This window comes from Pogona vitticeps, chromosome 2 (genome assembly GCF_051106095.1).
Source record: "Pogona vitticeps strain Pit_001003342236 chromosome 2, PviZW2.1, whole genome shotgun sequence".
Classification (NCBI taxonomy): domain Eukaryota; kingdom Metazoa; phylum Chordata; class Lepidosauria; order Squamata; family Agamidae; genus Pogona; species Pogona vitticeps.
This window is the reverse complement of record NC_135784.1, coordinates 78,341,769-78,358,803: the sequence shown is the minus strand read 5'-3', so window position 1 is coordinate 78,358,803 and position 17,035 is coordinate 78,341,769. Positions and strand designations below refer to the sequence as shown.

The 17,035-nt window shown below is 39.9% G+C and overlaps 1 protein-coding gene across 3 annotated transcripts in view; it reads right to left on the bottom strand.

Moving 5' to 3' along the window:
- DNAH1 (dynein axonemal heavy chain 1) overlaps nt 1-10,123 on the bottom strand; it is a 154,708-nt gene extending 144,585 nt beyond the window's left edge. For all 3 annotated transcript variants that reach the window (XM_020803864.3, XM_072989779.2, XM_072989780.2), the window contains exons 1-7: nt 9,817-10,123; nt 8,640-8,712; nt 6,513-6,687; nt 3,283-3,439; nt 2,674-2,806; nt 951-1,112; nt 70-322 (exon numbers count right to left, since the gene is read on the bottom strand). In XM_020803864.3, the coding sequence (XP_020659523.3) occupies nt 70-322; nt 951-1,112; nt 2,674-2,806; nt 3,283-3,439; nt 6,513-6,687; nt 8,640-8,712; nt 9,817-10,026 (1,163 nt within the window). In that variant the 5' untranslated portion in view covers nt 10,027-10,123. The remainder of the gene's footprint in view (nt 1-69; nt 323-950; nt 1,113-2,673; nt 2,807-3,282; nt 3,440-6,512; nt 6,688-8,639; nt 8,713-9,816) is intronic.
- Nucleotides 10,124-17,035: the final 6,912 nt, after the last annotated feature.

The window sequence follows — 17,035 nt, the reverse complement described above, 5'->3', positions numbered from 1 at the left end:
CCAAGAGGAGTAGAACGTGAAGAAGAATGAAGTGATAATCTATGAAGGATTGCCTACTGCAATACTTACTGACTCCCTTTTCTCAGTCGTGAGGTGTCCATTGCCATCTGCTTCATCCGTTGCAGACTCTTGTCTTCAATGTTTTGCATTCCATCCACAGGCATACAGTCCACATACAGATTATACAACAATAGTGCCTGTGTTTTCTTTCTCAAGTTATTGGCAGAAATTACTCGCTGGGCAAAAACACGAGGATCCTCAGCAAGAAAAAGCAAACGGACACGAGGCACCCAATACTGACATGGCATCAGTGGGGTTCTCCCTGGACATAAGGCAGAAAAGAATTAGACTGGAGCCATAGGAAACTGTAAAAGAAAATAAGAAGTTTAGATAGCAGAAACAGTCTATCTATGACTATGCTATTGTCAGGTAGTGAATTTAGCAGCTAAAAGGACACGTGAATGAGAGAATCAAAGTTGAGAGCTGCTACTTGCTCTATGGCTGAAAATGTACAGTTATCATATGGTAACAATATAGCAAAGTACTTTTTTTTGCAGTAGTGGGAGATGCAATTAGTATAAGCCAATCTGATTATCACATGGTCTCTTACCCTGAGACTGCTATTAACTTTTTTAATGGGTGATCTGCTCATAGGTCTACTAGTGTTTTATCTGTTTGTGCCCCATTATGAGTAAGCTCACTGAACTCTGTGAAACTTCTGAGAAAGTTAAGCACATGAATATTCAGATGCTCTGTGGATTGCTACATACAGAAGTGGGTGTTATTTAAGAAATGATTTTTCATTTATTCAACTAGCCCCTCACAGACCGATCACCAAAAGGAAGAAAGATCTTCAGCTGTTATCAAACATGTGGGGAAAATATAAACTGGGTATAAAAACAGCTCTTGATATGACCTCCCCATCCAATAATAATTGAACCAAAGCCCACCTTCTTCAGTCACTCCACCATTGAGTATACATCTTCCTTTGTCATCCCGGACTAGACCCATGCGGTTTGTCTTATGTACCAAATAGAATTTCGTCTTCTCATCATAATCCAAGACACCAACATCAATCCACTTATAGATCAACTTACGACTTTTGGGATCCTCTGAGATATGCATGACAGACATGGTTTTATATTTCGACATTTGCCTTAGTTAAAATAGACAGAATCACAATATACTATCATACAGCTTGAATAATCCCTCTTTTGCTCCTGGGTCCCGTATCTGTCCTCTCTAATTTTTCAACATCATCGTATAATGTTGGCAGGCAAATATCAGTTTTCAGAACTGTAGAGCATTTACTCTTTGTATTAGATTGTGGAAAAACTAGAAAGACAGCATATTTTCAAAAGTTAGTTCAAAATAATCCCATGCTATATATCTAGAAACAAAAGCAATAAAAGTCAAAGGCTAGTATCCTGCTAAAGCAACTACCAATACAAAAGTGTTGTAGTATCTTTAAATTTACACTGACAAATTTATTTCAGTGTCAGCTTTCATGTGGTATAACACTTCCTCAGATACACTTCAAATCAGTCACACAATGAACATTCCGGCCAAATGTTGAAAACTGCTTGCACAGTTACTGTTGTGTGTGTGGATATAGGACAATAATAATAAAAAAAATTCTAAACGTTATTGCTTATATGATAGTTAATGAAACACATTAACAACCGAGAAAGCTCAGTCATCAAAGCGCTGTGCTGGTTTAATCCTACTGATATGAATGTTTAGGCTAATACAGCACTGTCAGTTGCACACTGTAGCTTCCAGCAAATTTCAGTTGAAACCACACACTTGAATAACAACTGAAACAAAAGCAAAACCAAAACAATAATATATTAAGTCCAGTACCCAAATACCAGTTGGATCATCTTCCCCTACAGCCATTTGCTCATCCATTGAGTTTATCATCTGAGAGACGTCCAACATCCAAAGTGTTGTAAATGGGAAACAGAGACGCAGCCTTTTGAAGGGTGGTTCCTTGCCTCCAGAATGCCCTCCGTAGGGTAACCGTAGCCTGACACCCTTTCTATTATTATTTAGACATCAGGCAAAAATATTTAAGATCTCCCAGGCTTTTCGGAACTGTTAACTTAAGTGTTTTAAACTTAGAGCAGTTTTGATGTAGATGTCTAGCTGAATGACCAGGTTGTTTTAGCTTATCATGTTACTTTATATGCTTCAGCTGCAATCTAACTGAAGAACTATGCCAGCATGAGTCTATTGGTATACATTTCAGTGGAAAATTACCATTAAGTAAGAAGTCAACATTGACAATGGGTGTCAAATACCAGGCAAGTGACCTGGTACAAGACACTAAATGCCTATACTGACTTCTTAACTAATGGAATTCACTGAAAATTAACACCAATATACCTATGCCCATGGGCATAAGTAACAAGATTCTGGCTGTCATTTCATTATTTTTATTGTTTTTTTGTTGTTGCTGTTGTACTTTCACTCTCTCTTAGGATTTTACTAGTTGTCATGAAGATGCTGAAGGTGTGGTACATGAAAACCCAAATGCAAATATAAAATATTTAAAATGTTTTTTCACAGAAAAATATTTTAAAGGGGGAAAAACATCTTGCATGTCTTTTTGAGGAGGGCTGTCCTTCCCCACAAATCATAGTAACTCCGTTTGAATCATCTATACTTTACCATGCCCCAGTACGTCATCTGTTGGTAGGAGTGCTTTTCCTGGAATTGGTTTCCGATCTTCAGACCCAGGCTCCACCCCCAACAAGAGCCACTCTTCTGGAGTTCGGCAGTCATATTCTTCATCATCAAAAATCTAAGCAAGCAATAAGCAAAACAATAAAATAATAACTGGATATGGGATCCAATGAGGTCCCTAAACATTTCCAAATATATTGGCACCAAGACACTTCCATTTTCTTGTTCTGTTCTGACTTCAGTTCAATGTGCTACATCGAAACTGCTCTAGAAGGTCTGTCAACATTCTTTAAGGACTTGGAGGAGTCATAAAACCCTTGATGGAACAACAAGGTGTGTGCATGTGTGTCTGTGTTTGAAAGCTCCTCCCTTAGTTAATCTTTTAGATCAATATATTCTCAAACATATTCAGTTTCTCTTAACCTTTATCTTTACTGCGATCCCCACCCGGGTTCAACTCCCTGGATATTTTTAAAATCAGCCTCTCCAATGTTAGATATAATGCACATTAATTTTGTACCTATTAGTGCACAAAGAAAATTTCATAGAAGGCTAAGTCCCAGTTTTCAGATATTACTGACACCTCTGTCTTACCTCTAGTGGGAGATAGACTGGGAAAAGAGGATCGTTATTCTGCTCAATAGTTGGCATATTGGCAGGGTCCTGGTGCCTTGGCATCAAATCATTGGAATCTACTCCTTCATTTTTCAAAAGCTGAGAGATATCTAGGCTGAGATATAATCGTCTTCTCCTAGTTAAATAAGATCAAATGATTCATATTTATAGACGTCCTTCATTTATTTCAATAAATGACAAATATGCAACAAATCAGCATCAGGATGCTGTCTAGAATATGGAAAGCATAATGGACTTGCAAGTTAAAGCAAAGTGTGCTGCTTATATACCACCCGACTGCATTTAAAGGACTCTTTGGGCAATTTACAAGTTAATTATTCAGACTACACATCCCCCCTCCCCACCCCGAGAGCTGGGTGCTCAATTTATCAGTCTCGGAAGGATGGAAGGCTGAGTCAGTCTTGAGCTGGCTACCTAAATCTGTTGGGACCAAATGCAAGTTGTGAGCAAAGTTTTGACTGCAGGACTGTTTTTTAACCACTGTGCCAAAAAGCTTGTTTGTTTGTTTGTTTGTTTATTTATTTGTTCATTCATTCATTCATTCATTCATTCATTCATTCATTCATTCATTCATTCTACTTATATCCCGCCTATCTGGTCTTGTGACCACTCTAGGCGGCTTCCTTGTTTAAGGTAAACATATACCTATCCCCTTGATAAAGTTACACAAAACGGTTTCTGGTCACTTGTCCTACACATAATCTGACTCAAAAGGCAATGAACTTTACCATATTTTGATTTTCACTCTGTCTGCAAATGCAAATGTTTAAATGATCTGCAATGGCAGCCTTCTTTAAAAAAATCATACTTTGATTCATATATGCACTATTGTTAACAGCAATCAGAACTGATACTCATTCATTTTGCTGCCTCTCCAGTAACACAGGTTAACACTGCTTGCTTCTGGACAAGTCAGGGCTGCAAGTGATGGATACATCTGGGGTTCCTCTATTACTCTAGGAAGCATTCAAGTTTCATGCACATGTGCCAGTATGCAGTGCTTTCTCTATAGAGCCTCTTAAAAACGTAAGATGAGCTATAACCACACCGGCCAAGCATATGCCAATAGGAAGCCCACAAGCAGAACATCAGTGTAGTAAGAGACTCATGTTCCCTAGCAACTGACCTACAGAAGCACATTGACTGCAATATGGTTATAATTATTATGACAACTAGCAGAGATGGGACTTTTGGATTAACAGGAATGGTAAAAAAAACATGAAAGAGGCACTTACTTTTGTTTTTAGATTATTTTTTTAATTTCCAAGAGGGACCCTCTGAAATCCAAATGCTTCATTTTAATGAAAGAGAAAATCACAAAAGATTCTAATTCCTTCATGTTTTCCTCTTTCGTTTGCCATTTCTTTCCTTATTGTCTGTCAAATTGCCCAGAGAGGTTCAATGAAATAGCACAGCTGAGAACTGGCATCAGCAGCCAATCCAAATGTCTGGGGGAGGGTGGGGGAGAGAACCGTGAGTTGTAGAATGACCTGAACTGGTTGGAACCCAGTGAGTAATTGCTTGGGATCATGTGCTACCGAGTTCCATGGTTCCCTCCATCTTGATGGTATTCTCTGTGCCTGTGAATCCTTTTTTGCTCCCCCCCCCCAATTTGCTTTGCAGATCCTGCTTCCCCTATTTTTTTTAGGATTATGTTTGTTTCTGCTGCCAGGCAGTTTACCTGTGGTGCAAACATGACTCTTTGGGATTAATATTTGATTCTTCCACTGCACCCCTGCCAATTTCTAGGGATTTTTGCCCCCTTTTTTCACCTCTTGCCTTCCCTAGATTAATGTTTTTTTTCGGCCAGCTGGTGGACTCAAGTAAGAGAAGGCATCAGTGGAAAGGGGAAGAGAAGTTTCTTCTAGTCATTTTGGTTGGTGGGGTCTTAATTTTCTTCTCTGTATTTGTTTGCTTGCCTTTCTTGATTTTTGACAGAAGGGGCACCGTGCTTGAGTCTTTTATTTTGCCTTTCCACCCCCCTTCCTTTGTGTTTGTGGGGTAACAATATTTGCTCTGTTAGGTTGATTTTTAAAAATTGTGTTATTTGGTTAATCTATTGTGGATAGCCTGCCTTGCCCCTACTTTTTTTGAAGTAGATTTTAAGGAGTCTTTAGGGTTTCTGAATTGATTTTCTGTTGCCTGCCTTATCACAGTTTTTTGTATTATTTTAATGGTTGTTATTTTTTAACAGCTCTTGGACAAACGTCATGTAGAACACAAATGGGGGGAGACAAAACAAAGAGAACCCGAAAGTGCCAGTCTCTTTTGTGTTCAATAAAAGGTCTGGTGCGTCAAAGACATGAAAACAAATGATCTAGCTGCTGAAAACAAACAAATCAAATCAAAGACTAAAGCTAAATCCTAGAGGTTTTTCAGTCCATGAATCATTATGCACACGAAACACCCAGTGAAATCAGTGTTTTCATGTTACAGATGACTTCAGCCTTACAGCATGATCCTATGCAGCAGCAGAGGTCAGAAACTTCCAGTATGTAGGGTGAATCTGGCCTGTCAACCCTCCCAATCATTTCACCACGGCCTCACGACATCTTGCTGAGTACTCTGCCACCAGCTGTTTCAGGAGTCACCATGCCAAGGTGCTCAGCAAAAGCATGTTAAAACTGCAATTCTCAAACTTTCCTCCAAGTTGGGAAAAAGGGCAAGGGAGCCTTGTTTTGTCAAGAGATGAGACTGAGGTAGGCAGGGGCAGCTTCAACTTTGTTGTTTCCTGGGGGAGCATTATAATTTAAAACCCTCCTCTTAATATATTTTAGTCTTAACAGTAGAATACACATCATGTCATTAAAAGCCAATAGTTCCTAATTACATACTAATCCATCACCTCTCTCCCATGATGTAATTCCTTCTAAGTTCTAGAGCCTGGGTAATCAATTAGCAAATGAAGCCTACACTTACCTCCTGGTGACCAATGCAAAACACAAGCAATTTGTTTTGCAATACTACTAATTTGCAGAGGAAATCTCCTGCTAGGGGAAACAATATATTTTTTAAGGCAGCTTTACTTCAAGAGATTGGCTAATGGCATCATACAATTGGACTTTTAATATAGGCACACCTAATGCTGAAAAGAATTAGACTACTGTTTACATAGAAGTACTGTAGTTCCACAGCCCAAACTAAAGAAATCATACTTGCTCATGTTCCTCTTCACATTCAGTAATTACCTCTCAATCTCAATCTTCCGAGGGCATTGTCCTGGAAGCACCTCAAAGGGAATCTGTACTTTAGGCTTATATGCTTGCAGTGGAAAGTCTGACTCTTTGATAATTTCTGTAGTCAGTCCAATCCGTTGGCTATCCAAGAGAGCCCCAATGTTGTCAGGAGTATCAAATGTTGTGACTGGCAACAAACAAAATTAAGAAAGATCAATCATTTAAAAATTCTATGTATTCAATAAAATTAGAGGAATGCAAAGTGTGTCAGAGAAAAGCAGCCAAAATAATAGAAACTCACCAAAAGGCAAAAGCTTAGTCTTACATTTAAACCAGGATCTTACATTTAAACCATTTAGCCAGAATCTAAACCCAGGAGTAATCTTTATTTTCTGATCACTGGCTTGCTTAGAAGCAACAAGCCATAAGTCCTAGTGTGGATGTAATACCATGTATTTGCTTTCTGGCTAATTTTTCTGTTACTTCTGAGCTGGCAGAGTTGAAGAGGAAAGAAAGGAAAGTATCTACGCTGGTGTTGAACAGTAAGTCAGAATGCTTCACAACTTTGGCTTGTGTGTGTTTAGTCGTTTAGTCGTGTCCGACTCTTCGTGACCCCATGGACCAGAGCACGCCAGGCCCTCCTATCTTCTACTGCCTCCCGGAGTTGTGTCAGGTTCATGTTGGTTGCTTCGCAGACACTGTCCAGCCATCTCATCCTCGGTCATCCCCTTCTCCTCTTGCCATCACACCTTCCTAACATCAAGGTTTTTTCCAAGGACTCTTTTCTTCTCATGAGATGGCCAAAGTACTGGAGCCTCAGCTTCAGGATCTGTCCTTCAAGTGAGCATTCAGGGTTGATTTCCTTTAGAACTGATAGGTTTGTTCTCCTTGCAGTCCAGGGGATTCTCAAGAGCCTCCTCCAGCACCACAATTCAAAGGCATCAATTCTTCGGTGGTCTGCTTTCTTTATGGTCCAGCTCTCACTTCCATACATCATGACAGGAAAAACCATAGCTTTGACTATTCGGACTTTTGTTGGCAAGGTGATGTCTCTGCTTTTCAAGATGCTGTCAAGATTTGTCATCGCTTTCCTCCCAAGAAGAAGGCGCCTTTTAATTTCAGGGCTGCTGTCTCCATCTGCAGTGATCATGGAGCCCAGGAAGATAAAATTTGACACTGCCTCCATATCTTCCCCTTCTATTTCCCAGGAGGTGATGGGACCAGTGGCCATGATCTTAGTTTTTTTGATGTTGAGTTTCAGACCGTTTTTTGCACTCTCCTCTTTCACTCTCATTACAAGGTTCTTCAATTCCTCCTCACTTTCTGCCATCAGAGTGGTATCATCTGCATATCGGAGGTTGTTGATATTTCTTCCGGCAATCTTAATTCCGGCTTGGGTTTCTTCCAGTCCAGCCTTCCGCATGATGTATTCTGCATATAAATTAAATAAGCCGGGGGACAATATACAGCCTTGCCGTACTCCTTTCCCAATTTTGAACCACTCAGTTGTTCCATGACCAGTTCTAACTGTTGCTTCCTGCCCCACATATAGGTTTCTCAGGAGACAGATAAAGTGGTCAGGCACTCCCATTTGGCTTAGTAGCATAATTTATAAATCATTTTATAAATAATTACATACTACTACACAAAGTGAATAATATGAATTCTATTCAGTTTATCACAATTTTATTGTCCATGACATTTTCAAATTTTCATTTATGCAAAAAAAAAAAAACCATGTGGTTTGAAGATACATTTTTCTAGATATATCGACACACCCGCTTGTGTCAATACGACTGAAAAAAAGAAAACAAAACCCTATCAACTCCCTTTTAAAGCCAAGTGCCTTGAACAACTGGAACTGTTAGGCCTTCTCAATTTTCTTCCCTTTACCTCCCCGCCCCTCTGATCCTTTCAGTACAGCTGCTATCTTCTGTACTAAGTTCTGATAGAAGATACCTGTATTTGTCTTTAAATCCACATATATTCATTTTGCCTTGGCGGCTCTGCAGCTTCAACCCTGTCAACAATCAATCACATCCTTCAGTGTCTGCTTTCTTTCTTTTAAGAATAAAAGTTCAAATTTTTCCTCATTTTTGGTTAGAATGGTAATGACAGTGCCCTTTTCTGAATATTTACCTTTCGGTGTGTGAGCCTCAAGTTCTGACTGTTTCAGTAAGTCCCTGTATACACTGGGACCAGCACACACATCCTGAAATTAAAGATAAGAAGGATTTCAAGGAGAAATCATAGAGGCCAAGGCTTCTGTATGCGCCATGTGTTACTAGTATGGAATAATAATAGACCTGGAGAGGGCTGCAATAGTCATGAATAAAATGTCTCCTCATATCCTTGACATTAAAAACAAATCTCTACTCATTCTTCTAGGAACCCCTCCCTATATTGGATTAGCTTTTTAAAAAAAGAAATCGGACAAACAAGAACAGAAACAAGGAAATATAAGAATTGAGCAAAAAATGGAGTATGGAAAAAAATTAAAATTCTATGGTGATGGATATTAATAACTGTTTCTTTTTAATACTGGCTAGTGTCATTTATATAGGAACTACAGTGGTGCCTTGCTTAAAGCAATAAGCAAAAAGCAAAGCGTGCTGCTTATATACCGCCCCATAGCGCTTCAAGCACTCTCTGGGCGGTTTACAATTTAATTATGCAGGCTACACATTGCCCCCCCAGCGAGCTGGGTACTCATTTTACCGACCTCAGAAGGATAGAAGGCTGAGTCAACCTTGAGCCGGCTACCTGGGATTTGAACCCCAGGTCGTGAGCACAGTTTTGGCTGCAGTACAGCGGTTTAACCACTGCGCCACGAGGCTCTTCAACAATTTAACAATTACCTCGTTAAACAACGAATCCGCTTTACGATGGTTTTTTTGGGATAGCTATTGTGATTGCAAAATGATGTTCCTATGGGGAAAATTCGCTTCACAACGATCGGTTCCCTGCTTCGGGAACCGACTCTTCACATTACGATCTAAAAACAGCTGATTGTCGGGTTTCAAAATGGCCACCCACTGCGCAAAATGGCTCCCCACTGTGTTAAGGACAGATTCCTCGCTATACAGGCACCAGAAAATGGCCGCCCTATGGAGGACCTTCGCTGCATGATGAGGTATTTCGCCCATTGGAACGCATTGAACAGTTTTCAATGCCTTTCAATGTTTTTTTTAATTTTGCTTGACAACGTTTCACTTAACAGCGATTTTAACAGAACACATTATCGTCATCAAACGAGGCACCACTGTATTCATAAGCTGAGAATAGACAGAGAGGTGAGGTATTGCTACATACTTACTTCCAAGAGATCTGCAGCACCTGGTGCAAGGACATCAGAGTAAAACCCTCGTTCTTTCATCACTGGGTATTTCTTATTTGTTGTTCTGGTGGGACTCTCTCCTGGGCTCGAGCTGGGTCCTGAAATGGAGTCTGATATCTGGCTATTGGGATGAAGGGGATAGGGGCTCCTTCCCAAAGCACTTTTCAGATCCTTCTTTGCTTTGTCCATCCTCTGATCTCAAATATGGGGAACAGACTCATGAGACGATCCTTCACAACTTGTACAGAAACTGAATTACCTTCAGTATGTGTACTGTCAAGAACCTCCAACCTATTAATCAGAAGAAGAGATTAAGACGCTCAAGTACATGCTAAGTAATGTAAATCAATGTCACTATTACATGCAAAGGATGCAGTACTGGGTCTGTCCATACTGGCATACAGATATGGTATATATATCACTGGTGGCACATTTTAGATTTAAAAAACGACCTCATCCATACGTTTTGCTATTTTGAATGATCCATCTTTCCACATTAGAAGCTGTCACACACTTTTCTGGCCCAGCGGTAGGGTATGGATTCCTTTTGACGCACTTGTCTAGCTCAGAGATACCGGCCTCCGGCAACATCTGCTATTGTGGATGCAGATTCCAAGAATTCAGAGAGAGAATTGAGAGGGAACATGGGAAGGGAAGCAGTAAGAAGGAAGAGAGAAAACAGAATGGCACCACCAAATGAGATAAAAGTGACATAAAAAATTCACTTCCTCTGTCTACAGCAGATCAGGGAAGTGCTTAGTTGATAGCTGAGTAGGTTACCAGGGGTAATTTGTTGGATGGGAATAAGACACCAATCAGCACATCACTCCTCCCCCTGACCTCAACAGACCCTTTATAGCCTGATCCACCCCACACCCAAAATGGCCATATGGACATGCCCATAGTTATCTCAAACTGAAGAGGGTCTTTCATAACAGTGGATTCACCTGTGTCATTAAGTAGCAATATATGTCAAAAACCCTAATGTATATGTTAAAAGGCATAGAAAGAGCCTCCCCAAAAAGTGGAAAGTACACTCCGACATCCCCTGGGCAATGGCGCACAAACGGCCAATCCTTTACTTCCAGACGTGTTGCACTGCAAACTTGATGAAAAAAATGATCCAAATATCCTTTTAGGGCCACAAATGATAATAATTTCTAACATTTAGATTTGTTTTTATTTTTTACCTATAGTTCATATGTTCATAATTCTAATTTGTGCAACACTCTGATACAAATAAAGAAATATGTACATGCTGCAGGCTTGGTACCTGGAAAGACTGGAAAGGCTTAAGAGTCAAAGAAAGGTAGTTTGTGATATGAGCAGTGATGGCTCTGGGGACTCACAGGTATTAACCAATCAGGCTGACTGAGGGATTTTCAAATACCCATCAAGGGCTTCCCTTGTTCTCTTAGGTGCCTCCCATTTCTTGGTGGCCATGAGGGACACCTGATCCCCAGGACAATGGAAGGTGACAGACAATGAGATGCTGCGAGGAGAATCGGGGCTGCATTAAACCAGTTGTGTCATGGGGCATGGTTCTGTTTGGCTGTGCTGACCCCCAGAAAAAAATTATATGTATTTTCTTATTTTTTGCACAATTTTTATAATTTTAAAATTGCACCTAGAGACCTGTTTGTGATTTTTTTTTCTACCTTGCATTTGTTTGAATGAGTGGCACTCTTTTCTTTTATGACATAATAAAGACTATTTCCTTCTGCTTGGTTCACAGACCAGAAAAATCCCTGGTTAAGGAGAGAGAAAATAAGCCACTAGGCTAGGAGTATTTTTTATTTTTGCCTTTGTGTAGTGCACTTTCCAGATCCAGGGAAGGAGTCAGTGCCTGAACAAAATTCCCTATATCTATTGATAAGTAGGGGCTCCATTCAGGGAGGTGGCGGCGGGCTAATACTTTAAGGTTTGATACCAGTAAGCCCCCCTGTTATTGTTTTCATACAGGCTGGCCAGAGATTTAAGCTTTGTAGGATCTTAGAAGGCTACAAAGAGCATTTTCAGATTATTTCCAGTAGAAACATCTAGGTATGAATTACAAGAATTAAAAGATAATGGTATTTTTTTTAAATGACACAAACTCTGTAAATGGCTCTTAGATAGCATTTAATTGAACAAGATACAGTTTTCAAGTGCCTAGGTAGGATTTCTCAGGTATCAGACACATACCAACAGGAATATGTTGTGGAGAAAGCACCATGGAGGCAATTTTTCCATACTAATGATGACAATTTTATACTGTCAGTGTTGAAAGTCTATAGCAGTCAAGTCTTTAGCTACATACTTAAAACTGATAGAAATTGTGCAGTCTAAATTTCTTAGACAAATATTTGCTGTACCAGGCTGTCTTCAAAATTCTTCTTTGAGATTACAAGGTGACATACCTTCTCCTTGAGGCTTTTTTCTTTTTGTTTTGAAGGATTCACATGACAGTAAATGAAAGATGCTGGATGAAATTCTGTTACTTAGTGTAGCAAGTCACACTAGAGAACACCCAGTGAATCAGTGGGGACTTGGTGAGTCAATTCCTCAATAAGTTCCACTGACTCAAATGGGCTTATTCTAGTTGCAACTTATTATGCTAAATTAAGTCACAGCTAGAGTAGGCCCATTTGAATCAATGGAACTGATGAGAGAAGTTGACTCATCAGATCCCCACTGATTCAGTGAATCTTCTTTAGTACCATTTATGACACTAAGCAACAAAATTTCACCTATTAAGTCTAAATCATATGCTTTTGGATTTTCACCTCAGTGACTATTGGCCTTTGATTGCAGCAAGGAAACTTGCTAAAGCAGTGCTTGTAGGGTCGTCGTTTAGTCGTGTCCGACTCTTCGTGACCCCATGGACCAGAGCACGCCAGGCCCTCCCGTCTTCCACTGCCTCCCGCAGTTGTGTCAAATTCATTCTGGTAGCTTCAATGACACTGTCCAATCATCTCATCCTCTGTCATCCCCTTCTCCTCTCGCCTTCACACTTTCCTAACATTAAGGTCTTTTCCAAGGAGTCTTCTCTTCTCATGAGATGGCCAAAGTATTGGAGCCTCAGCTTCAGGATCTGTCCTTCCAGTGAGCATTCAGGGTTGATTTCCTTCAAAATGGATAGGTTTGTTCTCCTTGCAGTCCAGGGGACTCTCAAGAGCCTCCTCCAGCACCACAATTCAAAAGCATCAATTCTTCGGCGGTCAGCTTTCTTTATGGTCCAGCTCTCACTTCCATACATCACTACAGGGAAAACCATAGCTTTGACTATTTGGACTTTTGTTGGCAAGGTGATGTCTCTGCTTTTTAGGATGCTGTCAAGAATTGTCATCACTTTCCTCCCAAGAAGCAGGCGTCTTTTAATTTCGTGGCTGCTGTCTCCATCTGCAGTGATCATGGAGCCCAAGAAAGTAAAATCTGTCACTGCTTGTAGGGTATTGAACATCAAAATAATTTACAGTATCTGTCTCCAAAAAGCATGCCATTGTTATGATTGTTTCCTATCAAACTGTCAAAATACAGTGGTACAGATTCTGGAAGTACTAAAAATTCCTAAATATCCATCGGTCTGTTTATGTGCTTGACTTAATGGCATGCCTTCAGCAGTACTTGAGGGTTCTTTTCAAAGAATTCCACTACAAAATTGTATATGCACTTGTGCAGGCAGTATTGTAAAGCTTGCCTCTGTATTGCTGTTTTTCCCTTCTATATAGATGTGAAGAGTTAATTTATCCTTTGTTGTTTAATAAGCTATGCCATCCATCTGACTCTTACGTATCTTTTCTTCTTGCAGACTGAAACAGGTAATTATACAGTCTGCAAAGGTTCCAGCAGCAGCAATTAAAATGAAGTCTATTGTTTCTAAACCATAATTCTCAACAAATGTGAGTCTTACTGAGTATGTATATACATGTGACTGAACTTTTCTGGCTTTTAATATCCTGGTCTTGTATTATGATAATATTTTACAGTACTTGCTACCTGCAAAGGCATACCGCTAATGCAAATAAAGAATCTAGTCTGTCCTAATGTGTCAAGTGAACATACATGCCAATAAGAATCTGGAGGGCTGAGCTAAAGCTTCCTGGAAACAATAATTCAGGGCAGCTCAAGGACAACATCAAATGGTGTCCAACATTTTCTATTGGAGGCAGTCATATTACTCTACCAAATGGCAGAGACAGCCCTACTACAACTCAAACCCAAATTGGGAAGATCCCTCAGAGTTCCCAGATCCCATACTGTGATCTTATAGTGGAGTCAGAATACCATCTGCCTCCATTTAAAAGTTCTCAAGTAGCAGATCCGAGCAAGCCCTTTGTGTGCAAAACCTCAGAGAATTCGATAATACAAGAATGGATAGATTCATGATTTAAGTCTGTGTAAGGTGTGTTCAGATGGCAGGATAACCATCTGTCTAGCACAACAGACTAAATCATAAAACAATGAAGTTGGAAGGGGTCTATAAGGCCATCAAGTCCAACCCCCTGCTCAATGCAGGAATACAGATCAAGGGATATCTGCCCAGTGGTTGTCTAAATTTCTCTTGAATGCCTTCAATGTTGGAGCAGTCACCACCTCTTGAGGTAATTGGTTCAACAGCCATGAAACACAATGGATCACAGATTGTGAAACAAGGAATGAGTTATTCAGTACAATGTATTCTAAGGACAAAATGGAAGGCCTATTTTTCTGAAACATCAAGAATGTACTTGAATCAAAGCCACATCCAAGTGGTTGCCATTAACATGCCAGACTACAAAGTACCACACTCATAGCTCACCGTGATTCATTCATCCTTTAGTTACTATACAAGAGTCTTTTTCTTTTGTAACCCATACTTCTCTCTTCTTGGTAAATTTAAATATTTCATGACCCTCTTCAAGCCTGTCTTCCCAATAATTTATATTAAAGTATGAAACATAGTGGCCAGAATCCTATTTAACAGTTTGGCACACAGAGAGCTCCTTCTGCCTAAGCTGCTGCAGGAATCTGACAAGGTTTAATGCAACCAAGCGCATGGCCAGCACCGCACGAAATCACCACAGCAACTTCTGTGGTTGGAAGTGTGTTACAAAACAGAATCCCAATCCAGTAACTTGGATTTGAAAAGGCAGTGAGTCTGTGAGGAGGACTGGTGGGAGTACATCACTCTATGCATTTAATCTAGCACCACCAGTGGAGAAAAGGATGCTTGGGGAGTGACAGGCTTTGTAGAGAGAATGCTAAGAGGTTGCGTAGTGGCTACATACAAAGAATGAAGAAATAATGTTTTCACTTATTCCAAATAAAAAAAGATAATGCTGAATAGTTTTTACCCAGACTACGTAAGTTAGTGTCCTTTCACTAACTGAGAATCACGATTATACTAAGTCAACTGAGGAGCATCTCATCCTTTGCAATCTTATCTCCACTATGTCTTCATTAGTCCATTTGGCTATTTAGAAGCTACAGAATTATCTAGTCTAAAATCACAGAATCATAGAATAATTGAGCTGGAAGGAGCTTAAAAGACCATCACGTCCAACCACTTCAATGCAAAAATACAAATCAAAGCAGATCTGACAGATGGTTCTCCAATTTTCTCTTGATTGCCTCCAGTGTTGGAGCACTCACCGCCTCCTGAGGCAATTGGTTCCACTGTCGTACTGCACTAACAGTTAAGAAGCTTTTCCTGATATTCAACCAAAATCTGGCTTCTTGTAGCTTGAACCTATTATTACACGTCCTGCATTCTGGGATGACTGAGAACAGATCCTGCCCCTCCTCTGTATGACTGCCTTTCAAGTATGTGAAAGTGCTATTGTATCTCCCCTTGGTCTTCTTTTCTCAGGGAGAAACATGCCCAGTTCTTTCAGTCTCTCTTCATAGAGCCTGGTTTTCAGTCCCCTGAAATGATCAAACAAATTTCTCCTAATATTATTAGTTTTTGAAATGCATTATGTCCTTGGCTATAAACCATTAATGACTTCTTAAAATATTAAACATGACAAAAACCTGTTTCATGATAAAAAGAAATTAGACCCTAAAATGTAGCCAGATCTAATTTAAGATAAATAGAGCCTTACCAAAATACTGGTTAACTTACCCACACACAAATATAAAGACCATAAAGATTAAAATAAAGTTTTTATTTAAAAAGTTTCATAGCATAGAAAATATGAATTGTTTGAGTTTAGCTTCTTTAATAATTAAAATAAGCTAAGAAACTAGCTCCCAAAGTCTTTTTGTTTAGTTGCCTCATTTCTGCTTTTTTGTGTGCAGTTGCTCTCATCTCACAATTGCTTTTTAGCTGCCAGGTTTAATACAAGCACAAGTAATTATTATGAGCCTGGGTATCCAAGCTAGATAAGGATACTTATGTAAAAGACAGTGTTAATTAAGCATTGCCCTCAGCATTCTGGCATGAGGCTAATGGAGCCTTTTGTTGTGCACAACTTAACCCCCAAAGCAATTCTTTATGTGCCCAGACTAACCTCTGGCAGCAAGATCTTTTCTGATTGGCCGCAGGCACCATACATGGATGGCTGCATCCTAGTAGGATGGCATCAGCGAATAAGGCTCTGTGACTGGTGACTGAGCAGATGCTGCATCGTAATTATGAAGGTGAAATGGCAATAAAATTCAAGACATGAGCAAAATCTACATACCTTAGAGGGGGTCAGTTTAATCTATTCTGTGCTGGCTCAGCAACTTAACATTTTCCCCAAGTTGCTGCCACATTATACTCTTGTTCTCTGAGGGATGTTTTAAAAATGATTAAAAAGTGTCCCTTGCCCCATTTAACTCCTTTGGTGTTTAGTCGTTAAGTCATGTCCGACTCTTCGTGACCCCATGGACAAGAGCACGCCAGGCCCTCCTGTCTTCCACTGCCTCAAATATTTAACTTGCTACTTGTGCTCATATCAGTTTAAAGTCTGTTGTATTGTGTCCGGTCCTGAAGAAAGAGAAGAGATCAGGACTATGTCTACAGGAAGAAGACAGATGCCACAAGGGAAGCATTCTAGTGCTATAGGGGAATCAATTAAATTGGATGAGACACTTCTTGACTGACTGATTGATTGACTGATTGATTGACTGGATTTATATCCTGCCCATCTAGACCAAAGGTCTACTCTGGGTGGTTTACAAATTTAAAAACAAAACCAAAAAACATAGATCCAAGGTGGCGAGAGTATAAGAAATTAAGATACGGCAGGAG